This window comes from Neopsephotus bourkii, unplaced genomic scaffold, assembly GCF_033783945.1.
Source record: "Neopsephotus bourkii isolate Nb327-2 ecotype Australia unplaced genomic scaffold, CSIRO-AGI_Nbou_v1 NB_1760, whole genome shotgun sequence".
Taxonomy (NCBI): domain Eukaryota; kingdom Metazoa; phylum Chordata; class Aves; order Psittaciformes; family Psittacidae; genus Neopsephotus; species Neopsephotus bourkii.
The window spans coordinates 2,637,393-2,665,129 of NW_026902234.1; the positions used below are offsets into that span (position 1 = coordinate 2,637,393).

At 40.8% G+C, this 27,737-nt stretch overlaps 1 protein-coding gene across 1 annotated transcript in view; it reads left to right on the forward strand.

The window, feature by feature from the left end:
• TMEM131 (transmembrane protein 131) overlaps positions 1 to 27,737 on the forward strand; it is a 100,014-nt gene that overhangs the window by 70,379 nt on the left and 1,898 nt on the right. The window contains exons 20-40 of the mRNA XM_061377888.1: positions 233 to 385; positions 546 to 621; positions 714 to 831; positions 2,873 to 3,011; positions 3,119 to 3,228; positions 3,602 to 3,668; positions 4,591 to 4,742; positions 6,006 to 6,148; positions 7,775 to 7,961; positions 8,789 to 8,974; positions 13,591 to 13,749; positions 14,330 to 14,919; positions 17,812 to 17,987; positions 19,176 to 19,303; positions 20,675 to 20,799; positions 20,949 to 21,107; positions 21,840 to 22,017; positions 22,343 to 22,464; positions 22,582 to 22,678; positions 23,758 to 23,855; positions 25,043 to 25,206. Of these exons, the coding sequence (XP_061233872.1) occupies positions 233 to 385; positions 546 to 621; positions 714 to 831; positions 2,873 to 3,011; positions 3,119 to 3,228; positions 3,602 to 3,668; positions 4,591 to 4,742; positions 6,006 to 6,148; positions 7,775 to 7,961; positions 8,789 to 8,974; positions 13,591 to 13,749; positions 14,330 to 14,919; positions 17,812 to 17,987; positions 19,176 to 19,303; positions 20,675 to 20,799; positions 20,949 to 21,107; positions 21,840 to 22,017; positions 22,343 to 22,464; positions 22,582 to 22,678; positions 23,758 to 23,855; positions 25,043 to 25,206 (3,327 nt within the window). The remainder of the gene's footprint in view (positions 1 to 232; positions 386 to 545; positions 622 to 713; positions 832 to 2,872; positions 3,012 to 3,118; positions 3,229 to 3,601; positions 3,669 to 4,590; positions 4,743 to 6,005; positions 6,149 to 7,774; positions 7,962 to 8,788; positions 8,975 to 13,590; positions 13,750 to 14,329; positions 14,920 to 17,811; positions 17,988 to 19,175; positions 19,304 to 20,674; positions 20,800 to 20,948; positions 21,108 to 21,839; positions 22,018 to 22,342; positions 22,465 to 22,581; positions 22,679 to 23,757; positions 23,856 to 25,042; positions 25,207 to 27,737) is intronic.

Sequence of the window (27,737 nt, forward strand, 5' to 3'; positions counted from 1 at the left end):
TTGAAAGAGGGATGAGTTGTGTTCGGAAGCAGATGGAGGAGAGAACACAATTTCACAGAAACTTACCTTGGAGTGTTACTAGTGGCTTTTGTTTGTTTTTGTTTTTTTTTTAAGATAACATAATTAAAAAATCTCAGTTTAACATTTTCCCTCTGCAGTGATCTTTGCCAGCCTGCAGAAGTGAATACATATGCATATCCTGCAGACTTTCTTCATCCTTTCTTTTCTTTAGGGGAAAGTGGTTCACCACAGTCTGAACATCATGAACTCCTTTTCTCAGAAAGTGAAAATACAACACATACGTTCCCTGACAGAAGATGTAAGGTTTTATTATAAGAGGCTAAGAAGCAATAAAGAAGATCTAGAGCCCGGAAAAAAGTCAAAGGTTTGCTTATGCCTCATTTCTACATGTTTACAAGTTCTCTCTTATGTATACCATATGTTAAGCTTCATTGGTCATCAGAAATCTTATTTCTTTTGTTTTCCTTTGGTCATTAGATTTACTGTGCTGTTTCTTAATTGATCTGTTCTTACCTGTTTTGCAGATTGCAAATATTTATTTTGATCCTGGTTTGCAATGTGGAGATCGTTGTTATGTAGGACTGCCTTTTTTATCTAAATGTAAGCCATTTCAACTTTAATAAAAGCCTTAAAGATTTCTCTGTAAGCAATGATTTTACGTGAAGAGTTTAAAATTATATTATTTCTTAAAGCGGAATCTAAAGCTCAGCACAGCATAGCAATGCAAGAAGATGCATGGGATTCTGACTGGGATTTGCATGAGAACTTATTCAAAGAGTGGACAGAAATTAAAGAGAACTCAAGCCATAGGTACGTGTTTTATCCCTGTTACTTTCTCAAGCCTTAAATCACAAGATAATTCTGTGTATGTGTGCTTTTACAAAATACAAGGTTCCTTAACTTTGCAGTGCTCTTTGAGAGGGGGTCAAGAAGGAGTTCCTTGGCTTTCTCTGCAAAACCTCTAATGGGAATGTTTTAGAAGTTTAAAAAGCAGTACTCATTTCTGCAAGTCAGACACCATGCTCGGGGTTACTTTCCACTGGATTATGCTGCAGTTGTTGCAAAGGTGGCAGCAGTGAGGCAGTCTCTGCTGTGCAGAAATTTCCAAAATCAGATTATAATCTTTATACAGTGTCCCTGCTTAATCCATTTTAAAGTAATAACCTCAATGTCCCTCTAATATTTTATAAAGTTTCCTATTGCTACTATTCTAAGATTATTGCATTTCAGTGAATGATCAAATTGCCTGGTGTTCTTCCTTGAGGTATGCTAAATAGAAGGTAATTAACGATTGCTATTTAATATTTAGGAAAAGTTAAACTCTGTAGGCTGCTGTATACCTTTTAAACATCTGCCTTCTCATGCATAGGGTGATTTAATCTCCAAGAGACAGAGTTGGCATTAACAAGGAGGGCATGTGTCTTCTGTGATAACATCCAGACTGCCTTTCCAAAAATGTGTTTGTGGAGAAACAAAAAGACTGTGCATAGCTAAATAGAGTAACTAAAGCATACCTCTGTTACCAGTTTTTGTTCTAATACTGGTAACTCCTGAACAAATTTGATCTAAATGAAATCTGTTTAACTTGAAGGATGTCCTATTACCTACAGTAAGAGGACAGTGAAGGACAATTCTATTAAAAACTACTGATTAAGTAGCAGTTTTAGCTAGAATAATATACAATGTTTTAATATTATTCATATAACCTAAAATATGTAATGCTTTTAAAGAGAGTTAAAATTAACCAACGTAGCATCCAGCAATGGAGCAACTGCTCCTTCTGCATACAGAGAGGTTCTGACTTCATTTGAAGTGTCTCCAGACTGCTTCTCTAGGTTTGAAGTCTAGCATTTCATCTGTTGTGCTGACTGGAGAACTCAATACTGTTAGTCTTGTTTCAGCTCATGGTGGAGAGCTTATAGGAAAGAACAGGAACCAAGTCTGTTACAGAGGTGGGTTGATAGCAGAGAACTTCATTCACTGACAGAAATAGCTGTCATGAAGTGTGACTGGGTCAGCTTTGCTTTAGATTTGTTAGGCAGGAGTGTAGGCACTTTCTGTCACAAAATGGTTGGGTTGGAAGCGACCTTAAAGATAATCTAGTTCCAAGCTTCTGCCATGAGCATGGGTGCACAGGCCCACCAAGGAAGCCTGTCAGGGTCCCACTGGAAGGCATCCCTCCTCTCCATGGATGGAGAGGATGTATCCATTACATTACACATGCGCAGGCAGAATACATGTTCTGGATAATGGATGTCTGGATAACGTGTTGAAAGCAGACTGTAGCAGGACTGATGTTTTTCCTTCCTACCGCTTATGCCTTTGCAAGTTATCAAACACATTTTGGGTTATTTTCTTACTGAAAAATACTGATCTGAATCTCAGTTATGTTATCAAAATCTGTTTCTGCAACAGCGGGAGCTGGGGACTTTCTAATGAAAGAGAGCATTTTTTGTCTCGCTGTCCAGAGAGCAGTGATTTAAGAGAAATACAAATACCAAAATGTTTGTGATACAGTGCATAAGCCCTACCATATTTGTCTGCTCACTTTTATCTGTAAAAGGCCATAACAGAACCTGGAATAAATGAATGGATGTTGACAGTAACACTTCATAGAGAGCATCTTAAGAATCTTTGGGTTGGACTCCTATAGCATGTTTTGATGATTTCTGTTGTGCATTTTAGTAGCAATACATATGGGCAGAGCTCAGTGGGTTTCTGAAGTGCTATAAATATAATGTATTGTGCTTTTTCTTAAACTGATGTTGTCAGAGTGCTTTTAAACCCTCAGATTTTTCCAGGCTTTTCCTATTTTCTTCCTGTAAAGTAAGTTTTATAACTGTTTCTCCAGACTGAATGCCGTATTTGAAGTAGACACAGATCTCCAGAAGGATGTCCAGCTGAAAATTACAGCAGAAATGGCATGGCCGTCCATACTTAGCTCACCACGCCATCTAATCTTCCCTCTTACCAACACTAACGGTTCATCAGTAAGTTATTTTGTTGATAGTATCATTTTGTAGGCACTGCATTTTAATAAGTATTTCTAATTGTATTCATCCTAATGTAAACTTAAAAAATTTGTGTTTATGAACAGGAAGAAGAAATTTTTCTAGAGAATCCAGCTGATGTTCCTGTGCATGTTCAGTTCCTTCCTATCGCTCTGTATTCTAACCCATCCGCTTTTGTCGATAAGATGCTGGAACGGTAAGTATTGTTTTAGAGTACTTTGGGCATTCTCACTCTGCAGCAAATGCGTTTTGCAAAATTGCGTGCAGTATTTGGCAGCTGTGTTGGCAGTTACAGTGTTGGCCACTTTTAGAATTGAATCATGAGGTCAGTTGAGAACTGAATCTAGGCTGATTGCCATTGAACACACATCTGTATTTTTTGCTGAGCTAAAATTGTTTGATTTCTTCCTTAACTTGATGGATGGGGGAGGGATGTAAAAAAAAAAATAAAATGGTCCTTTCAGCTGCATATTGTTTGAGTCCTACCATAGGTAGGTGAAATCCACGAATGCAAGTTTGTCGTTATTTTCCCTGATGCAGATGAAAACCAAAATGTACGTCTGTTTCAGGTTTAATTTGAGTAAGCCACCTAATTTCAACCTGAAGACTCTAGAGTTCCAGGTCTTCAGAAACTGCGTAAGTATTTCAATACTTTCTTTATATTTTTAAACGTTTAATGTTTTTTTTATGTTTTAATAAGAGTTCAGTTGTATGTGTCTTCAAATGTGAAAAATGTGGTGCTCTCAGGAAATTGGGCAAAAAAAAATGTATTTCTTTAGATGTAGCAGTTAAAATGTGACTTTTCTGTATGCTTACGTTATAATACAGTTGTAGAAGTTATAGGAAAACTATGTTTAATTATTCTTTTACTGATACAAGATTATTTTCTTCAGTGTAGTGGTTGCTAGTTCTAAAATTAGCAGGGTATTGAGTTTTCCATTGCTTTGTTCTTCAGGTGATTCAGGGTTTGTGGACAACTTTAAGTGCATACTCTCTCATATAGAGCGTGCCACATCCTGAACACTTTCTCTTGCAATGTACATGCCTTTTCCCCTCTATTTGCACTTTGGTTTAGATTAACAGTTCAATGCTTACAGTGTCTAAAGGCAAATTTAGCAAAATACACTTTTTTTCAATAGTTCTTCTACTTTGTTTGCTTTTCCCCCCTTATATGTGCCCAAAATATTTTAACAATGGAAAATTTTGAGGATAGAAAGTGTTGCATAATGGCTTAATGCTAATTTAGCGTTTAAATGCACATTTAAGAACTTCTGAACTCTCTCTTCTACTAGAACTTTATGAATCCACAGGGTGTAGTTTAGCTCACTTCTGTCTTGCTGTGTTCTGCTTCTTAATAAATACAGACAGTTTACTTAGTAAGCAGGGAATACATGTACTATCAGACCTTCTGGTTAGAAAAGGCCATTATGTCATTGGGTAGTACACTTCTTTATGACAAAACCAATTTTCTAACTAAAATAATGTAATTTCTATCAAATTATATGTAAAAAAATATCTATTTTTAAAAGTGTCATTTTGTTTTCCTTACTCTTTTAAGGTACAGCCACTACAAAGCACTGCAGGACTTACAAAGGGAATGGCTCGTCATTCAGTTTTAAGCCTAATACTAAAACCTGGTGAGAGAAAGTCTGTCAAAGTAAAGTTCACTCCAGTTCTTAATAAAACTGTTTCATCGTTAATTGTTATCAGGTATGATAGATATTTAAAAAATGAGTGGGGTTTTTCTGATGTTTTTCACTTACATAATATCATACTCATGATTAGCTGTTAACGAGAAACTGTTGCTTTTTCAACAATAGGTACAGAACCATATGTGTTTGGATAAAGATAAATGTAATTGTGGTATGTTTTATAGTAATTAAACTGTATTCAGTACATATAAATGTATGACCAACATCACAGAATCTTAGAATAGTCTGGATTGGAAAGGACCTTCAAAGGTCATCGAGTCCAACCCTCTGCAATGATCAGGGACATCTTCAACTAGATCAGGTTGCTCAGAGCCCTTGAATATTTCCAGGAATTGGTTATCTACCACTGCTCTGAGCAACCTGTGCCAGTGCCTCACCACTCTCATTGTAAGTTTCTTCCTTGTATATAATCTGTCTGCCTTCTTTCAGTTTAAAACCATTACCCCTTGTTCTGTCACAACAGGCCCTACTAAAAAGTCTGCCCCCGTCTTTCTTATAAGGCCCCTTGAAATACTGAAAGGCCTCAATGAGGTCTCCCTGGAGCCTTCTCTTCTCCAGGCTGAACAACCCCAACAGCCTCACCTGCCTTCATAAAACAGGTGCTCCAGCCCTCTGATCTGTTACCCACTCAAGGAGGTCCACATTCCTCTTGTATTTGGGGGCCCAAGGCTGAACACAGTTCTGCAGGTAGGCTCTCACGAGAGCAGAGTAGAGGGGCAGGATCACCTCCTTCAACCTGCTGGTCACACTCCTTTTGATGCAGCCCGGGAGGCAGTTGGCCTTCTGGGCTGCAAGTGGACAGTGCCGGCTCATGTTCAATTTTTCGTGCACCAGTATTTGGAGACTTGAATTCTTAAATACATTCTGTGCTGTCTTGAAAGTAGGGACTCTAGTCATAGATGCCATTTGCAAGATCAAGCTGCAGTGTAAGTTCAGTCTTTCTAGTAAAGAGCTCTGTTTGAATAACTTTTGCATCAGGTATGATGCATTAATATAATGTTGAAATATGACCTTTACCTAGTACTTTATTGGGGGTTGTATTTGTATGCTATGTTGTGATTTCTTAGGTTTTTGTCTTGCAAACACTGTGCTTTTGAGACCCCCACTATTTCCTTCCACACTGTGGGGAATGAAGTGTGGAACTGCTTATATTGCTGTCTTCTAGGTTTGGGATGTAACTTCATAGTCTGTGGAGAAGCTTGCAGGATCAGTAGACTGCATAATCCTTTCATAAATGTTTCCCCTTTTTCTTTGTACACAGAAATAATTTGACTGTAATAGATGCCATAATGGTACAAGGACAAGGAACGACCGAGAGCTTGAAGGTTGCAGGCAAACCTCCTGGTCCAGGAAGTTCTTTACGCTTTAAAATCACAGAAGCATTATTAAAAGACTGTTCAGAAAGTGAGTATTTCTTGGGCTGCGCTGCTGAGCAGAAAAGGACTTGCATTCTACACGTACAACTTGCAATGTGTGGAAATACATTCCCTGTTCTAGTGCCCTAGAAGTTTAAATCATCTAAATACATTAAAATTGGTTCTCTAGGCATAAAAATAAGTATTTTAGCTTTTTTGTTTAATTTGAACGTCAGGAAAGAGGAAACAAAAGCCCTTCATCCACTAAAATTCAAGGAGAGGAGGTGAAGATCCTAGTGTATTTAATAGGATAATCTCCAGTTCCTAAATTTAAGGCAAATTGGATCACAGATGTAACTTTCTGCATGTTCTTTTTCCCTCACACCTTCAGAATATTTATGCACGTAGCCAATGGGGAAAAAGATAGGGTATGTTCCTTGATGAAAATTAAATCCCAGCAAGAGTACTCTGGGGTCAGGGGGTTTTTGCTCTGTGGCCACAGGCTTGCTTCTGAGAGGTCAGCTAAGAGTACCTATATTACCAGAAGAACTGGTAAAAGAGGCTTAGTTGTATCTGATATGGAGATGTTTCTCCTTTTGCTGCTTTGCAGCTCTCCAGGCATATTTGTAAGGTGCCATGTTAATTATTATTTGAGATTATATCCATATTTTTGAGGATCAGTAAGAAAACTTCAGGTAGAGCTTAGTCATTGCCACATGTTGTGGTTCAGGGATTTGTGTGCTAATGAGTGCAGCTGCTTGCCCACTCCCCATCCCCTGCCCCCTATGGTGGGATGGGGAAGAGAACCAGACAAAAGGTAAAACTTGCGAGTTGAGGTAAGAACAGTTTAATAATTGAAATGAGGTATTATAATAATGATTAGAGGGAGGAGAATTGAGGAGAAGAATAAAACCCAAGTGAAAAAAACGCAAGTGATACACAATACAAATGCTCACCACCCGCTGACTGATACCTAGCCTGACTCGAGCACTGATCTGGGCCTTCTGAGTGACTCCCCGCAGTTTATATACTGGGCATGACATGCTGTCCTGTCTCTGCTCCCTCCCAGCTCCTTGTGCCCCTCCGCACTGGCAGAGCATGAAAGACTGAAAAGTCCTTGATTTAGAGTAAGCATTACTTAGCCACAAGTAAAACACTGGTGTGTTATCAGCAGTATCCTAAAACTAAAACCAAAATACAGAACTGCACCAGCTAATAGGAAGAAAAGTAATGCTATCCCAGCCAAAACCAGGACAGTATCTCAGCCATGGATTTTATTTTTGAGACACAAAAGAGTAAGCTTCAGTTCTCATGCTCTGACTTTTCACAGAGTACCAGGCTGCTGAGCAGTACGTCAAAGAACTTTACAGCTTAGATGTTTTGCTTTGGGTTTGTTTGTTTTTAATGTGAAGCAGCAGTGCTGTCAGAGGTTTGGAGGTTTCTCTTTTGTCCCCAGTGAGTAAGAGTGCTCTGGAATTGCACATATTCCCTACCTTGACAATGATGAGAGTCTGGCTGCAGAGATACATTCCCACAGGTTACGTAAAGATCTCCATGGGCCTTGCTAGCCCCTTTCCTGCTACAGTACCGGCAGGACTCTTCTGCTCTAGAATCTGAATTAGCGAAGGATATCTATGGAGCACAACGCTAACCACTTTCTGCTGTTTGTTCCTAGAAATAAAATACAAAGAACCGAATTTCACACTGAGAAGAACATTTAAAGTGGAAAACACAGGGCAGCTGCCGATTAGTGTGAAAACCATGGAAATCAGTGGCTACACATGTGAAGGATACGGATTCAAAGTAGTTAACTGTCATGAGTTTGCACTAAGCGCCAATGCCTCTAAAGACATTGTCATATTGTAAGTGAGATACAAGTGAGAGATACAGATTTACATGTGGTTTTGGTGGGCTGCAGTAAATGGCAAAGAGCCTTTAGTCTAAGCATTGTAACTATTGCACAGCATTTCAGTCTTAAATGTTTTGTCTGTTGCCTTAAGGGTAATAATTCTTTAACTCTGTCAGTTTTTATTGTAAAAGATCTCTACACCTAACATTGATTTTTTAACTGCTTAGATATAAAGTTAACTATTCAGAGTACAGTATCTAAACAGTTCAGGAGATGCTTCCGTTCTGTGAGGGTGTACAAGATACTGCAGGCAGTGAAGCTTCACTAGGATTTTGCACCAATCCTAGTTTGTGATGAGACAGGAATGTAGGGGTGATGTTTTTGAAGAGGCATGCTGTTGTGACTTAAAGTGAAGTGCTTAAAAACTTCATAGCTCACATAATGGTCAGTTCCATTGCTTGCTTAAAGCTGCTGTTAATATTTTTTTACTGCATCCATAGCTTTATTGTAACAGATTTGGTCAAAACTTATTTTCAGTTCTTATAGCTTCATATCCTGTATCAGAGGTAATCTAGATGTGTTAAGTATAGGTGTTTATGAACTTAGTGAAGCTTATCTTGAGGTATTTGAAAGACATAAGTATTTTTGAGCTAATTGTGAGGATGGTTATTTGTTGAACTAATAGGGCTGCTTGTTATAAATATTTGATTGGGATGCTAGTCATGGCAGTAATTGGTGAAGCTGCTTGCTTGTTTTGTATTAATTTGTGATTAATATCAATTACCTCAAACTTTCAGGTGTTCATATGAAACGTTCTAACGTGCTTTATTTTGTTTTCAGGTTTACACCTGATTTCACTGCTTCCAGAGTTATACGGGAATTAAAATTCATCACTGCAGGAGGCTCTGAATTTGTATTTATCTTGAACGCATCTCTTCCATATCACATGTTAGCAACGTGTGCAGAAGCACTACCCAGACCCAACTGGGAACTGGCACTGTACATAATCATCTCAGGAATAATGAGGTAGTGTGTGTGTGTGTGTTTGTTTTTACTAGTATGTGCACACAAGCTACCACTGCTTGCATATAGGTTATAGAGAAGGAGATAATGTGTTCAGTATGTACTACCATTGGTGTAAAATGTACTGGCGTAAAACTATTGGTGTAGAAAAAGCCCCAACAGGGTGAGGTCACAAAGGAGAAGAGAGAAACACTCATGAATTGAGTGTGAACTAAAAGGTTGACATCTTCATTGCTGACATGGACAGTGGGATTGAGTGCACCCTCAGCAAGTTTGCCGATGACACCAAGCTGTGTGGTTCGGTTGATACGCTGGAGGGAAGGAATGCCATCCAGAGGGACCTTGACACGCTTGTGAGGTGGGCTGATGCCAACCTCATGAAGTTTAACCATGCCAAGTGCAAGGTCCTACACCTGGGTCGGAGCAATCCCAGGCACAGCTACAGGTTGGGCAGAGAAGAGATTCAGAGCAGCCCTGGGGAGAAGGACTTGGGGGTGTTGGTCGATGAGAAAATGAACATGAGCTGGCTTCAGTGTGCGCTTGCAGCCCAGAAAGCCAACGGTATCCTGGGCTGCATCAAAAGGAGTGTGACCAGCAGGTAGAAGGAGGTGATCCTGCCCCTTTATTCTGCTCTCGTGAGACCTCACTTGGAGTACTGTGTGCAGTTCTGGTGTCCTCAACATAAAAAGGACATGGATCTGTTGGAACAAGTCCAGAGGAGGCCCACGAGGATGATCAGGGGACTGGAGCACCTCCTGTATGAAGACAGGCTGAGAAAGTTGGGGCTGTTCAGCCTGGAGAAGAGAAGGCTGCGTGGAGACCTCATAGAAGCCTTCCAGTATCTGAAGAGGGCCTATAAGGATGGTGTGGAGGGACTCTTCATTAGGGATTGTAGTGATAGGACAAGGGGTAACGGGTTAAAATTTAAGCAGGGAAGTTTAGATTGGATATAAGGAGGAAGGTCTTTACTGTGAGGGTGGTGAGGCACTGGAATGGGTTGCCCAAAGAAGTTGTGAATGCTCCATCCCTGGCAGTGTTCAAGACCAGGTTGGACAGGGTGTTGGGTGTGATGGTTTAGTGTGTGGTGTCCTTGCCTATGGCAGGGGGGCTGGAACTTGATGATCTTGAGGTCCTTTCCAACCCTAATTATTCTATGATTAAGGCTGAGAAGTACTGACTCCCTGCCCAGACCAAGGGCAAAATGGCTGCCCCCCCCATCCCTGGCAGTGTTCAAGGCCAGGTTGGGCAGGGCTTTGAGGGACCTGGTATAGCGGAAGGTGTCCCTGCTCATGCCGGGGGGGTTCGAACTGAATGAGCTTTAAGGTCCCTTCAGACCCAAACCTTTCTATGGTACTATAAAATAATTCACTTCTGGCCTGGGTCTGTTTCCTAAAGTGATGTATGTGCTCCTGTTTACTCTGGTAATGTGTAGGGCTTTTGATGAATTAAGCCAAACTTGAATTAAGTATCAAAGCACTGCTAACAGTGAATTCCCATAGGAATTTAAGCATCCTTCTGGAGTATTGTGCTTTAGAGAGATAGGAGGCAATGACTGTAATGAGCTTAGCAGATGCCTTGGATGAATTATAAACTTTGCTGCCGCTTGTATGTGACAGGCAACTGGTGATACTAATAATGGGATTTCTGAGAACTGAAGGGTGTTGTTTGCAACATTGTGCACTAGGAGGTTACGTAGTAGCATATTAGTGCAGTTTTTTGTCAGCAGGCAAACGTGTTAGCTATGACTGGTTGAAATATGAGTTGAAAATTCCACTGCATTTTCCTAGTCTAGCCTCTACGTATCTTTATCTGTTTGAAATTTGAGGTTATAAACGGTGTGTCCCTGCTCGCCTCTTGGATGAGAGACATTTTCCCCCACTCTTTACCCAGAGAAAGTCCTGGCATAGGCACTTAGCAGCTAAGTTGTTACTTATCAGTAACAACAAATGCTGTTCTCCTTTGTCATTAGCCTTAAGCTTCTATCTTAGTGTGAGATTGATTGCTGCTGTAGATGCCTGTGATGAAAAAGGGGTCTTTCTGTGTGCTGCAGATCCAAAGCATTATTACAGACACGTACTAGTCTTGCTTTTTTTTTTCCTTCACTGAGATGCTGTCTCTGGTGTTTTTGGTGTACTGTATTGCACTGATGTTCAGTTTGGCTCTTTGTTCCCTTCCAGGGACTGAGAAAAGGAAGTGACTGTCTGCTACATTTTCTTTTCTGACTCTTCAGCCCTTTCCTAAGTAACGCAGTGTTCGATAGGAAACTGCATTTTCCTAAGTCACAGGAAGATTCTGTCCGCTTAGGTAACTGTTTCCTCGCTGATACTGCGTTACTTAGGAAAGTGCTGAGTAAGTGGCTTTCTTCTGACATTTGCTAGAAATTTTAAAGTTTACTTTCTCTTTAGTGTATTGATAGCATGAATAATGCTTGTCAGTTTACAGGTGTAGCTTACGTGGGTAATTTTATACGTACTGTATGTGTCAAATCGGCTTTACAAAAGAATACAGAACACTGATCCTTTCCCTCACTGTATCTTTTTCCTGTAAGTACAAAACCTCCTCCTTCACAGCAAACTAGAGAAGAGACCTGGTGTAACTATTTCATAATGTTCCAAGGATCTTGTGCGTAGACAGCCTCTGACTTTTAGGATGCTATCACATAGGGGTTTGCTAGTTGCCCCTAAAACAATACTTCAGATTGTTGTGAAGCTGTCCTTAATTTCTAGGAATGAGCGACTCTAGTTTGTCTAGTTCATATTGTTATTCCTGTCTTCCCTAAATCACTATTGGTTTGGATTGTTACCATACTTGTGGCTCCAGGGTTTTAAGTCAAACTTAATAGGGTATGTAGAAATGCAACAAAGGAGCCAGTCCTTTTTGTGAAGAGTTTGCCAGCTGGGCATATGTGTGCTCCAAGATAAAACCATGTTGGGGGTGGGTGGGGGTGGGATGGAAGAGGGGTGGACCAAGATCATTCTTGGGTGTGTAGACCATGTTACTGCCCGCTGTGTGGTGTTCCTCACACTAATTTGTTTTGACATTTCAGTGACTGAACACTTCAGGCTAGTTCCACTTTTCTTCTTTTTTTTTTTTTTCCCCTTCCTTTTCAGTAGTAATTTTTTTTGAAGTCAGAAACCCCAAAGCCCCGCTGCTCCCCCCCCACCAGCCCAACACCAGAAAGGGCAGTTAAAAAGATGCAAAACTTGATTCGCTCCATTTTTGATTTCAAAGCTCATATTCATGTATCAAACACCAAAGTTGACCTCAGCAGAGGGAGTGGAGTCCTTACCCAGAGAGTGGCAGAGGAGGAGAAACAAAAAACAGTCAGCTCAAGGTGACCTTTTGCTGCAGCCTCCCCTGTACAACCTCTACGTAGCCCAGCGCTGATGCCATGGAGGGGGGTGCCAGGGGGCTGAGGGTAAGATGCCACCCAGTCCACCAAAACTGTGCACTCCATTCCAAGCTTATGTAGCACTATGGTGGTAGAGGTATGGTGTTCTTGTTGGTATCAGTCTTGGAAAACTTTCAACTAGCATCATGGATTAGCAATTAAAAAGTGAAAGAGATTATGTCTTATTCCTTACATCCCAAAGATAATTCCAGTTTTGATGGCATGGCACCCAAAGCGAGAATTACTCCTTTGAGTAACAGTTTATGTAAGCTTGTCTGAAAAATCCCCCTATTTATCTAACTTTTCTCTTGCTTATTAACATCTTGGATGAAAGTTATCTTTCCAACCTTCTCTCATCTGGTTCTGCATCTAGAATCCTTTTTAATCCCTGGGGCAGGGGAAAAAAGCACTGATAACCAGCTATTAACAGCTGACTTGGTCTCCAGGGTTGCTTGTATTTTTGGTGATAGTTAAAAGGTGTAGATTCTTTCAGATAACATGAAGCAGGAGGTACCTCATCCGTTTCTGTGAATTGATGCTGGGTCTCATACATTTGGCTTAAAAACGGGCAGTCAGAACAGGGGGGAGAACAGAAACTGAAGTTGCTAATTTAAAGTTCTTTTCTCACAAACTTTCTAGGGTAATAGGCAAGGCAAGCTTTAGTCATCGTCAGTGTGTCTCCACCCACCTGTTAGAAGATGAAAGCGATAGCAGTGCGATGAAGGTCTCTGCAGTGGTTTTATTGCTTCATTCAAAAATGTAGTTCACTGCAGTGCATTATGTAAGTGCAGAACTCCAACACGGTATTGCAGCAGATGCAGTTAGTCGTAAAATCCCTTGAAATAGTGCTCTGGAATTTTACTTCCCTGAACAGCAGTACAACTCTCTGCAGAGGGTCTCTGCTTTTAAATGGGATTGCGCCCACAAGCTGCGAGACCTGACCACTTGGAAGCCATTTTAATGCTTTAATTATGTATCTGTCTTTTTCTTTTGGATTAATATTCTTGGCAACTGCGTGTCAGATTTGCGTCTAGCTTCCATTCCCAGTGTCAGTGATGTGTAATAACATGCTAGATTCGTGCATTTTACGTTTCTGTCAGACAAAGGTGTGGTTTGGATGCAATTTTCAGTACTAGATATGATCTTTTTGCCTCACATGATTAGATTCATTTTCCTTAAAATGCTCAAAACGAAGCAATACTGAGATGACTGCCTCTCTTCTCTGCAGTGTACTCTTTCTGTTGGTAATTGGAACAGCCTATCTGGAAGCTCAAGGAATTTGGGAGCCATTTAGGAGACGCTTGTCCTTTGAGGCCTCAAACCCTCCCTTTGATATGGGAAGGCCACTTGATCTCAGGAGAATAGTTGGAATTTCATCTGATGGAAAGTAAGTATATGTTTGGGGGTTTTGTGGAATGTTTTCTTCTTTTTTTTCCTCCTTACTTATAAGGCCAATAAGAAAGTAATACCTTAGAACAGGTGAATAAATTAAGATCCTCACAGTTACTTATAAAAGATGGCTTGGATAAAAAGATGGATTTTGTGATTATGAGAAATACTCATCTTTTGGGGAAAAAGGAAGAAAAACCCACTGAAACCAAATCCTGTCAAGCTTCTTGTTAATCTTCTCCAAAAAGAAAGGTGTACCCTGCAGATACACTGCAGGCCAGAAGTTCCTACCCTTGGTGTCTTAGGTTAAAAAACTACTTTCTCCTTTCAGTGTTCTCTCCAAACATATATATTGACTGTCATTGTACTGGAGTTTTGTTCATATGTACAGTGAGCAAGCACACAGGAAACAGCAAAGGCTGCTGACTTGACAAATGAGTGCTAGGCATTTTTGCCAGTTATATGCCAAGAACAGTGTAGTTCAAGGTTTCTATTGGGCATAGTGGCTTTTTTTTTTTTTTTCATGTGGAAGATTGGAAACAATGTAGAGTATATTTAAACACTTGTTGCTCTTCCAGCTTGAATACACTTGGATCAGATTCTAATCATAGTTCATCCAGAGGGATCTATGGAGCAGGCAGTTCATCTTCACGATCCAGTGCAGGGAGTCATAAACAATGCAATGCAACAGCACACCTTCACAGCAATAGAAGTGCACCTGATGCTGAAAACATCAAATCCAAACCCAGTTCAAGCATACCTAACAGGACTTCAGCACAAGGAGCTTCCATGCAGTCCATGAACAGAGCCGGGGGCCCATTTACTTTGGATTCGGGTGCCGCAGCTCAGATTCATGCCACAGGCAAAAGAGCCAAGGGGACGAGGCAGAACCAGCAGCCGATGCAGCAGCAGGCAGCAGCTTTGGCAGAGCAGCCCCTCCAGCAACCCCTCGCACCTGGGCAAGAGCAGCAGACTGAAGGTGCTTTGCCACAGCTCCCGCTCCTCAGCCCACCTCATAGCGAATGTGTCAGGAGCAGAAGGCACAGCTCAGAGGACTCAGATCTAACGGGGCTCATAGAAACTATGGAAAAAGACTTTGACCACCCAGAATCCCCTCCCCCAGATGTGTTTACAGAGCAGCCCCCATCTCCACTAGCAAAAAACAAAGGTAATGCAATTCTGCTTGGTTTTTTTTTTTTTTAAATGGGATTATTCATTATATAAGCCACAGAACAAGATTTAATCAACTGTAAAGGTCATGTTTTCATAGCGTGGAAAGTGATAGCTTCTCAGCTGTTCCCTACCCTGCTGGATGTGCCCGTGTCTTGAACAGTTCCTTTACTTTATGGCAGTGACGTTCTCTACAATGTTAGCTTATGATTCTTCATGCAGTGTTTTTGGAATGTTTTGATGAAAGCAGGTGTGAGTATTTAAGCATCTGACTCTGAAGAAGAAAGATTCTTTTAGTTGCTATTCCTTTGTCTTTGGGTTGGCTTCCTCATACCTCCAGTGTTTGTACTTGGGGCTTGAGGAAACGAAACGGGAGTTACCCTAGTGTGTTAGGAAAACAGATGGGGAGAAAGGGAGGAAGGGGAGAAAGAGATGTGGGTATTGCTTGGGAATGGAATTCGTCATGCCCAGACTTGCAGTTGTAAAAAATCCTTGATGACATGGGGACAGCAAATGAATATATGGCACCTGTGCTTATAAGTAGCATTCATCTTTGCATGAGGTTCGTTTGAATTGTTATGCATCTCTTCAGTTGTCTAATGCTTAAAATAATGTGCTGCGTTTCATACATTATCTACATTCAGATTTGCCTACGTCCAGATTTATAAAATTGTCAGTTATATTCCTTCTTACAAACCCTTCATTAGAGTAGAACTTCCAATTGTGCTTCTTGTAATAGCTATTTCAGGTGTGTCCTAGGGTTCTGTCGTTATAAATTTATGTTCAATTCTAATGAATTTTTCACCTTTCCCTAACAACTCTGTTGCACAGAAAAGTGCTGGTGTTGTGTTCCTTATTAAAGTTAAGAAAGCGAATGTGGAAAGGCATATAAACCCTGAAGCACCTGTATGATCACATACTACCAAGACAGAAGCTTCACTCTTGTTAAGCAGCAATGAGCAGAAAATTCTTAAATCAGTTCAGAGTGGATGTGAGAATGCAGGGGTTCCATTTTTTTTTCCTTTTTTGGCATGACTTTCCTGGTTTGCAACTTTCTTCTAACTACAGATTCATTCAGATAAATTCATGGGGTTTCTCCTGTTACAGAGGCTTTGCTTCACTTAGCTTTGACGTGCTGGTATGCCGAATATTTAAACATATTCTGTCTTGCACAATACGTTATGAATGTTACATTTTGCAGTCAGATAGTTTTCTTGACCTTTTCATCACCTTAGATCAATAAGTCAGATTTATGCATGTAGCTTGCTTTTTGGACAGGCATTACAAAAAAACCCCAACACTATCTGTAAACCGTAACTTGACTCACAAAAGCTCTGTGCATCCAATAAAACCAAACCATCTCCATTTGCCCTCTTTAAAAAGGTAAAACCACAGGGGAAGTTCTGGTATCTGTCTGGATCTGCATACCCACACTGCTGTCTGGCTTTGTCTAAATAACTAGAACTGTGCTCACAGACATCTGCAGAAGCAGCAGCTTCTGGACTACAACTGCCTGTCTCAACATCCCATGCAGGATTCCTGTCTCCATAGTGTTCTGTTTCAGCTTCCTGAAACTTGGATCCTAGCAGACTGCTGTGGAGGCTAGATTAGTTTTTTGTCAAACAGCTGCTTCATGTTACATTTTTATGTCATGATAACATTTTACATAGGTTTTCTAATGATGAACATTAAACTGTTTAGCAAACCCAAATGTAGACTATATTTGAATTAAATCTTAGAACGAGGCCTTCTGAGGCAAATCCCCAGTGCCCGCAATAAGCTGGAATCTGACCTTGTGAACATTTCCCTACAAATATCCACTTGTATTTACACTTTTATTTGTATTCACACTAAAAGGAATATTTTATCTTTGATATTTTTGTAGTTGTTGATAGTTAAAACATTAAGTCTGAAAAAAACCCAAAGTTTGAAGGCACTTCCCTTTGGTATGTATCTGGTATTTGACAAAATACTGAAGGCAAATTTATGTTTTGGTATAAACTTTACCTGAGGGACGTTTTGCCAAATGAAATAGCACAGCTATCATTGTGCCAGGACCTTAATTTGGAAGGTTCTTAAACCTCTGCGTTTTGAGCTTATCCTATCCTATGTTTCAGTTAGCCTGTAGAAATCGCAAGGAAAAACGTAATTGTTCCAGTAGCTTTGTTTACTTGTATGGGGCTTGTTCAAGAAAATTGGTTAAACATCCCCTGGAGTGTTTAACACATTGTTTCCCCTACTTGGAGATGCAGTAACACTTTACTGTGTCAAGCCAAACTATTTCACAGTCAGCTTATTCATACCTCTTAGAATAGCCTGCTCTGAAAAAATTACATATGTCAAGGGGAGAAAGTACGGTTGGGTGGGAGACTTTCAGGTTTGGGGAGCTGGGGTTTTATATGCCTTTGCTAAAATCCTATTAGTGATTTTTCTCATCTGCTCTAGTTTTACTGCAAGTTGTGTTTGATTTGGTTTTTCTTTTTAACTGACAAGCATGCTAATGATTTCTGTTCTTCATGTGTTTGGATTATAAAGCTTGTGCCAGCTTCTGCAGTTCAAATCTAGTCTTACATAGTTAAACTGTCAGATTGGGTTTTGAGGTGTTTAAAAGGAATGCCAGGATCAGAGCAGGGAAGAATCACAGTAGCCAGGTGTGTCCACCGTCTATAGAGGCAACAGAGGTGGGGCTTAGGAGCATAAATGTGATGGTGGAGATCAGGGTTCTTCAGGTGTGATGCTATTTCTCACATTTGGTCTGAGGTGGCTGTAAATGGTTGGCGTATTGATGAATTTCGGAGGCTTACTCATGTGGGTCTACCTCCAAAATGAAGCGAATTAGCCCATCTCTTGAGTACTGCTACTGAAAACTGAAGCATCCTTACCTTCCTAGGGAAAGGGAAAACGCTTCAGCGCAAGGCTAAGCCACAGAAGAAGCGGGAAGAAAAGGACAGAAGAGGGAAAGGAAAGCAACAGGAGGATGAACTGAAGGATTCCTTGGCAGATGATGACAGCTCTTCAACCACAACCGAAACCTCCAACCCGGATACAGAACCACTTCTCAAAGAGGTATGGCACTGCTCATAAGAGGAGGCTCTTGTTTAGCTGGCGGGTCACTTGTTAAAGGTGGGACAGTCTCTTCTCACCACCCCACCCCCAGCTTTCGTATAAAACCTAGCAAAGGAAGAATGTAAATTTAAAAATACCTCTCCCAACTCTCGCCCTCACTTCTTCTGTGTAAGATTTGTTCATCTGTGAGTGTGAACATGCTTGAATCATGCGGTTTGAGGACTGAACATGCCTGAGTGACTGGCTTCAATAAGCTGCTGGTTGTCAGCAGCATCGGGTAATTGTCTCTCTGCACACTCCTAGCCTATTCTATTTGCAGACTGAAATGCCAACATAAAGACATCAATTTTACTCAGCAGTTAAGGTGCAGGCTAAAGCCATGAGTTTCAACAGTTACAAAGGGTCAATTCAGGGGTAGTAATTTGTCAGCAGGTAGGTAACTGACTTGCTTTTGACAGTACCCCTACCTTTATATTACTCATTTGGCTTACATGCTTCTAAGTAATAGACTAAAGCTCTAAGAATTTGTGTGGTGGTCAGGTTGTTGTAAATGTGCCATCCTAAATCATGTGCTAGGGGAACCAACCAAAGCAAAGGTAATAGCAAAGAGAAGAATACCAACCCTAATTTTTAACATGTCTTAAATTTGAGCTTGGGAAAAGCTGGGAGGTGTGGTGTAGGAATCCATGTAGTATCCTTTAAAAGTTATGGTTTAGAAGGTGATTTGGAAGTCACACTGGATTTTTCGGGATGGCTATTTGACAGTGCACTTAGAAGTGCAGTTAAAGAGGCTAATAAATTGGGTGGTGAAGTTGCTCCTATTCTTTGCTTGGTGGAAGAATTTGTTTCAGATGGCCAGGGTTGTGCACAACAAGTGCAGCATAGGTCTTTTGAAGCAGACTCAGAGGCCATGGTCTGAGGAGTTATGTATTTGCAAACACCAAATCTGCTTGGAACAGATTAATTTGCTGGTTATTTCCATTTCTCCTTTTCCAAATAGGAAAACCCAGTTACCACGCTTTATAGGTATACTCACGAAGGAGTAAAAAAATAATTTCTGAGCTGCAAAAATGCTCATGTGTTCAAATAGCATTCTTTCCTCAGCCCTGCTTACACTATATATGTTGTGATGCAAGAGGGACTTCACTTCTCCTCGACAGTAACAAGTTGTTATAATGCCTTTTATAGGAACCTGAAAAACAAAAGGGAAAAGTTATACCAGAAAAACCTGAAAATGAAACAGTCCAAGTAAAACAGAAAACTAAAAAACTGCTAACAAGTGTCAAGAAAGAAATCCCTGTAGATGTGAAAACCAGGTAAGCACAACAAAGGCTTTTTAGTAGGGAAGGCATCATGCTTGAAAGGAAGATGGAGTGATAAAAATCTGTGTATTTGACTGCTGCGGCTGTCAATGTGGCTAATGCCAACAGCAGGTACTTTTGAGCAGATGCTTCTTCCTTCCTGATATCAGGGAATATCTGAAGCTTGCAAATGATAAATGATTTAATGGTGATATGGTGCATAAATGAAAACCAAATCTAGTGAAGCAAGTTGGGTTAAGCAATGCTAAGCTTTTTGTAACAGGGCCCACATACACAAAATAGGTTTAATGTTTCTACAGGAGATTCTAGTGGCAGCAGAGTAAGCCAGTGCTAACATACAAGCCTGTAGTTGTTCTTGGTGAAATTACAGTATGCAATTTACTTTTTTGTATCATGGATCAGTCTTGGACGTGTTATTAAAGGAGGTTGCTGACACTGCCTGGCCCTTTCCCCTACTGGCAGGTGGTTGAATGCAGAAGTTAGATAGAAAAGAGAAAAAGGAATGACCTTAATCTTACTGCACCTAGTTCATTTTGAAAACAGTTATCCAAGTGTCACAAAAATAAACTTCACCAAACTGAGGCTTCTGTTTTCCCTGCTGCTGTAATTAATGCTAAACTGAGATTAGGAGTTAGTATAAATTTTCTTCTGAAAACATTGCCTACCAAAGTCTCCCCCTTATTTCATTTATTCTTACCTACTTTCCTTTGTCTTATAAATCAATCGCATGAATCACAAGTTTATTACATGTGACAGTATTTGAAGGCCACAATGAGAGCCAGTTTGGAATTCTTCTGCTAGAAATGAGTAAAATAGGTCCTCCCTAGAAAGTTTGAGAGACATAATCTGGAGGTGGAGAGAAAGAACAGTGGTGGGTTTGAACAGTTCTGTGCTATAGATTAAAAGATGACCCTGTACATTCAGAGCAATAGTGTATCATCAGGAGCACGTGATCAAACAAGAGCGAGAGGGGGCAGAGTAGAAAAACGGCAGTTGCTGTATTTTTTTGCCTCTGTATATCCAAATAGGTTTTGTAATCCTGGAGAGCTCCAGGCTGAAGCTTCTCCTGGAAGTGAGCGAGCCCTGATGAATGTGTTGAACAGTGTGGATAGAAAATGAGCCAGGGCTAAGAAGGGTGGAGTTGAATGTAGGAAAAATACAAAACTCTGCTTACCAATAGCTTTGAAGATGAGCACAAGTTTGACATGAGACAGCCACAGGAGACCAGTCTTTTGTAAAACTGTATCATGCATATATATAAAATGTATGTGTATGTATATATATATAAAATGTATGTGTACATATATGAAATCTCTTCAGTGCTTCTGAGAGCTTGAAAATAAATGGATCTCTGTTTTCATTAAGTTCCTTGGAGTTATCTTATACACCCCCACTGGAAAACAAGCAGCGCAAAACCTTTCCATCCAAGATATCTACACAGCACCTTTTGACGAATGGGTCTAAATCAAGAAACCTCCCCAAAACGAGAGGTAGTACAAGGCTATTATTTATGAATACCTCGGGAGTTTTGTTTGGTTGTTTGTAATCACTTTTCAGTGTTTAATTCTGTGTCTGGTGTGTGAAGGAAGCTGTGCAGTTTACTATCCACGGACTTGCTTCTGTTCTCTTGTTTTAATAGGTCCCAACAGTAAGTTAATGGAGAGCAGGCCATCAGTATTAGCAAAATTTCTCCCCAGTGGTTCTGGACAGGAGCTAGGAAACACCAGCAGCTCTGAAGGGGAAAAGGATTCTCCACCACCAGAGTGGGATTCTGTGCCTCTTCACAAGGCTGGCAGCTGTAAGTAATCGGTACAGGATGACAGAATTGGTCTTCTGCAGTAAACATCTGTAGGTAGGCTTGGTCTGTCAATAGATCTCCCTGTCTTTTTTTCACTGTGTAGTGCTCCTGTTTTCTGCTGTAGGCCTCATATTGATAGCACACGGCAGGATTTGGGAGTTTTGAAAACAGTGTGAGCAGAACATGGGCCGTCTTGCAGCTCTTCAGTGATGAGCAGGATTCAGAAGCTCCTAGGGGAACTGAGGAAATAAGAATTGCCACTCAAAAACAAAATGTATTTTCTACAGCAGATGGGTTTTGCTTGGTCAAGTCAAGTACACTGGAGCTAAAGTTGAAGCTAATTAGCTGATTTGTCCTTGAGAGAGAAAATGCCTTAATGAAGTGGTTAGTGTGGGACACTGCGATAAGCTTTCTGGTTGTGTTATAAGTCCCTTGAGTGGGAGCTAAATCACCTTCCTCTTGGTTGCATGTGTACATAAAGTCACCCCTCTCCACAGCACTCACTTTTGTACAAATCAGTTTATCATATCAGTGTTCTTAGTGCAATATAGTCTCTCTGAAAACAGGTAGTATAATATAACCTGAATAATGACAGGTAAATATAGAGAAGGAGCTGCTACATGGGAACAGCCTTTGTTGTAATTCCTCAGTTTGAACAGAAGGGATAGCAGAAGTTTGGGAAGCCTTGTTGTAAGGTAGGTACTACAGGAAGATGTTTTGTTTCTTTTCCAGCCACAGACAACCTTTATAAACTCTCTCTGCAAACCCTGAATGCAGATGCTTTCCTGAAGCAGCGACAGCCCTCTCCAACACCCGCCTCTCCATCTCCTCCTCCTCCTCCTCCTGCATCCTTTGCCTTTGGGCCACGAGGAGGCACCTACAGCAGCATTGTGAACAGCAGCTGCAGCCAGTGAGTCCAAATCTGTACCTCCCACTGACTTCCCAAGCGCAGAATGCTGGCAGAACCCATGTGCTTCAGAGGGTGCATCTCCCTTTTCTCACACCCATTTCCTTTTCCCATGGAAACTGCCTTTTTGGCAGACACTACTGTACATGTCTTACCATGCTATTTATATTGTTCTGGGGTTTCTGACAACTTGGTAGGTTGGAAAAATGTGCAAATTACGTGAACTGTTGTTAACATCTTCATGAATGCTCGCTTAAATTACTGCTTTTTTATCAAGCTGATCAAGTCCAAAACCTTACTTTTTTTCTTTTTTCCCCTCTTCTTTAAGTGACATGAAAAGCAAGCAGCCTAATGGTACCAAGCATAAGCTGGCAAAGGCAGCTTCCCTTCCAGGCAGGAATGGTAACCCCACTTTTGCTGCTGTAGCTGCAGGTTATGACAAGAGCCCAGGTACTAGAACCAGTTTGTAGTTCTAAATATTTATGAGTATTTCCTGAATATTCTGTTATTTTATTTTTGTTAAATGTAACTTTATATATATATGTATGTATAATTGTATTCTTGCAGGTGGCAGTGGTTTACCGAAGGTTTCTCTGAGCAAGACAGATGTTTCCAGCAATATCAGCATTTCCCACACAGTCACTGACAATGATGGCTCTGACAGGTAATTTTTATATTCTCTAGGCAGATACATAGGGCCCTAGAAAAGAATACTGTAAGCTGTTAATGGCATTTTGAAGGTAGTGACAGAATTCAGTCCTGTTCCTTTGGGGTTTTGAACTGCTTTTCAAAGCCTGGGTGCAGCATCTCTCACCTTGTGAAAAATGTGGAACTTGAGAGTGACTCAGAAGCAGAAAGAAGGATGTACTGAATATGATGGAGACTTTCTCCTGCTTGTTCCAAGTAATCCAACAATCTTGTGTTTCCTGGGCATCCAAATACTGAGAAATCAGCTTGGCTCTTGTGGTATTGAGCAGTGTGTACCAAAGTCACTTGAAATAGTTTGCAGGCAGAGTATCTTTGCCGTACTGCAGCATCTTTCACTCCCAATTTTAACACTGAGACCAGAACTGTCACTGGGTTTTGTGTTATGACTAGGAGCAGAATACAGCTGTGCTCAGTCGTGTACTTCGAGGCATGCTGTACTTACGACATATTTTGGTAGTGCATGGCTGCCTCAGTTGTAAAAAGCAGTGAGTGAGTGTCCTGTAATCTTTCTGGAATAGGAGAGAGACTTGAATTCAAGTTTCAGTGCGCAAAGGAATTGCCTTTGTGAGCAAAGTTTGTGGGTGGCATTTGGGTTTGTAAATGTTTATCGCTAGTTCCAGTTAACTCATCTGTGTTTTCAAGAAGCTTGCCCAAAAGCCAGAGCGGGAGCATCTGTACCCCTCTGAGCTGCTTGTCAAAAAATCTGTGCTACAGCTTAGACCCTGTAAGTAAGTTTTCTGAAAAACTGATCAAAAGAGCTACTCTCAGGTTTCTGTTGGAGTTCAGTCTGTGGATTAGAGCATTATGCCTATAGGAGTGTGTATATATACCAAAGTGGGTGTATATACACAGGAAGATGGTATTTCACTGAAATCTCTTGATAAAACAAAGCCAACCTGATTTCCTAACTTTAGGTTAAATATACACACATACTTTTGCACATATACATGTATACCTAGATCAGTAAGTTAAAGTTGTTGGTGGTACTGTGTTAATGAGTTATGTATTGCTTTCCTGTTTCTCCCTAATACTTAGTTCTGGTTTGTGGAGTACTGTCGGCAGCCCCAGCAGTCCTGAGTTCACACCTCTCAACTCATTTTCTGCATTTGGCAATTCTTTTAACTTAACTGGAGGTGAGGTTTTGTTTTGAAATATTTTTCCATATTCGAATACAGGTAAAAAATTCTGATCTTAATTACAATGTTCCCATCTCTGTCCCCCAAAAAGATGACTGCATAGGAAGGTGTATTAAAAAATTGGTGGTGTAGCCAGTGTTTCAGCCCAGAGAGTTAATGGAAATTGTTAAAAGAGTGTTTGTTGGCTGGAAATACTGATTTTTGAAGTTTCTCTGTTTCAACTACATTTGTTTTTTTCCCTAGTCTTCCTTCCCCCCTGAAGCTCTACTGTAGGTCTCAAAAGGGTGCCACCAGCCCAAGGGTCACCTGAGCACTTTACACCTGCATAAAGCCATTGCTGTATATATGAAGCAATGGCCAATCCCTTGTGTTGCTTTCCTCTAATGTTTGTATAGCTGCATGATGACCTGATGCATGCTAAACCTGGCAATTAATTCCTGTATTTAAGTATTTGGGTAAACCTTCCAGAAGTGACTACTGAGATGGGCTTTGATGCAGGTAGGCTGTATTGCAGGGCATGGATTCTCTGTGTAACTGCTTACACAGATTTGCATACTATGCTTGAGGATGCATGGTAATTTTTAAGGTGTCTATAAAAGATGATAAGCAAAGCAAACGTAGTATGTGCCATTTGTAAAATGGATGTATGTCTACTAAAAATAATGCTATCTGCTGAAAAAATTGGATGTTTATGGAAAAATGCTGGGGGCGGGGTCTTTCTTTGGTCTTCATTGGCAGTCCTCAGCACCAGCAACTCTGGGAGCTGTCAGTAAGATGCCTGGGGGTCAGTTCTGTGCATGGGACCAGGTGAACCACAAGTGCTGATGCTGCCCTCCCCTTATCCAGAACATGGACAGGGCCTGGGCTGGGGCACAGCCAGTGCTACCTTCTGTACCAGGAGCTACCTGGGAGGGGGGAACTGCTGCAAGGCAAGTGAGAGCTATGGTACCTTCAGCACCTTTGCTTGCTCCACCTGGAGCTAACTTACCTGTTAGAAGAACTAGTGCAGGGCAAATGACACAAGGTTTGTATTACTGTGTGTGGCTTCCTAATCTCAGTTCTTATGCTGCATCAGGACCTGCTAGAAAAAATATGGGAAATAACTGTGAATAGTATTAGTCTGCTGTAGTTCTTGGAAAAAGAGGAAAAGTAACGTACTCAGTTTTATTTCATTTTATTTTTAGAGGTTTTTAGCAAACTTGGTTTAGCTCGATCTGCTTATGGGCAGGATGTTCAGAGAAACTGGAGTGAATTCAGTAATGTTCCATCATCCATCTGGGATCCTTCAGCTACAGATTCTGTACCCTCCTGGCCAACAAGCTCAAGTTCCCCGACTCATACAACTGCAGTAAGTATTCAGCCCAAATCCAGTGTTTTATTCCTGTTACCAACCTGTTCTGTCTCTCCCATCTGATTTCATTTAAAGGCTTTTTAAATTTGGGAAAAATAAGGAAAAGGGAAGTTACATGTATTTGTATTTCTGTGCAGTTAAGTTGACACGGCTGTTAGAGACTGAGTAGTCTGCTCACTTGTGGATGAGGAATCCACATAAATTGCTTAACATAAAATATTTCTCCCAAGAGTATCTTGCAGCACTTACAAAAGTTTTTCATTCCCATGTTTTTTGGGACTGCAGAAAGAGCCGTTTTCCTCCCATGCCGTGGCTGCGCACTGCTGCTGTCACTTCCAGTTTTAGGGATAGCTGCAAAATAGCCAATATAATAACTTTCAGACTTCGATTCTGCTTCCTTAATCCAGTGTTGCACCAACTTGTAAATTAAAATTAACAAAAGGTCAGAAAAACCCCGTATGTAAAAGCCTGCAGATGTATTATTTTCAGTTTAGAAAAAACAGTAAAGGGCTGAGCATAAGGCAAAGCCTTTAAAATGTCCACTAATTCTGATGGAGATCTAGAGCATAGCCAAAGAAGAAGAAAAAGCAACTTTTACACAGATTGTAGCACTGCTCTCCCATCCTTGTGCCTCTGTCTGTCAGGATTAAACTTACACTGCAACAGCTGTCTTCAGTGCCAGCTGAAATCATTCATCATGTCTTCTGAAAATGCTTTTGTAGTGAGTAAGAGGCAGTGTTTACTCCACCTGGTAGCAGTTCAGATGGAGTGGGGGGGGAAGGGCAAGCAGGCTGAAGAAGGTCACACAGCTTCTTACAAATACACTCACTGATGGCACCCTTGTCTCACTAAAACTGTCAGGCAAGAGTTTTGCTTTTTGGTCACATGGAGGGCAGATTTCTCAGCATTTGCCAGAAGGAGGGATTGAGGACCACCAGAACAGTCCTCTGGCTCCCAACTTCTATTTCCTGGCTGCTTCTGAAAAAGATAATTGGAAGTGTGCTTCAGGAAGCATCGAGGTGGAAGCCAGACAAATGGTATAGAAGAATTGTCAGTCTCTCCCTTTAAATACTTCATGGACAGAGGAGAAAATCCTTTTAAGGAGGTTATTCAAAGAGATCACTTAATAAACCAGAAACAGCAAATGGACTGAAATGTTCAAGCCTTTGTAATGATAGTGATATTTTTACAAGTGCTTATGGTAAGCCAGAACAGGAAAACCTGGCTGTTCTGTTACTGGACTTCCTTGCTCTGAGTGCTAGATGAGAGAGTAGGTACTAGGCCACAGCACTGTCCTTTCTGGCAAAAGAGCAAATCTATTCCTGCAAACCACACTTACACAGTGCTTTCTGTATTACCCTCTTTTCTAGAAAGTTTCATGGGGAGTTGATTTTGATTATCCTACTTTCTTATTCCTCTTGCTTTCACATTTCATGCATAACTTTGCTTCTGTACTAAATAGCATTTGACTTTGGGGTCCTGTCTTCCCTCAGGCCTTGCTGCACTGCAGGTACTTCTTCCAAAGTTTCTAACTGCACTCCCTTTACTCCATTTTCCTGCCTGTAGTTTTGTCTGCCAGCGTACTGGCTGCAGGTACTTCTTACTTCCCTCCACCAGCCCTGAAAGAGAGCTCACCTAAGTTACTTTTCTCTGCTGCTCCTCTCCTGGTTGCTTCTACTTTATGAGCAGTTGCCTTTCTCTTAAGCTCTCCCAAACACTTTTGGCACACATAGGAACAGTTCCTGGGTCTTGCCCACATCAGGAAATAGGGTGGACTTTTAGTGTGTTAGGGTCGATGTCTGAGCAGCAGACTGTTTCCTGCTGTAGGCTCAGTAGCCTAATGTTTGTGTAGCTTAAATATAACCATGTGGTTATGTAACAGGACTACAGTGTGACCCTAGTTCAGCTCTGCTTCCAAGTGACATTGGAGAGTTCCAACAGCATTGGCCTGGCCAACCTAAGTATGCTGAAAACCCCTGCCCAGCCCTCAGTATCAAATTTTATGTGGACCCTTTGATAATGTATTAGTGTCCAACCAGTTTCAGGTATGATTTGACAGAGCATATCTTCTTCATTCCAGAAAAGTAAATAAAACCCTGAAAGGAACACTTTTTCTCAGAGTCTACCTTCTTTCCTTTTCTAAAGAGATTTTTATTCTCATCTTCAGATGCCGAGTACACTGATACTGGTTAATATTTAGTATGCATTATCTGAGGGCAGAGATTTTGGGAAGGGATGCCCTGTTTCCACCCAGTAAATCCAAACATAAGGTTGTTTATACCTTACAGCACTTACTCAACAAGTCCACTGCCTTTTGGATGTATCGTGTTTACTGTATATTTGTAAATTGAATTTACAGCATATGTACACTAAATCTGTTGGCACTGAGGTATGTAGTTGCATTAAGCCTACATGTAGCAGGTTCTGTGCTAATATTAGCTTGAAAGTTATGCTACCTTTCTCATCTCCATCTTTGTCTGCTTCTGGATATCACTTTCCACCACACCATGGGATAGATTCCCCTGCTT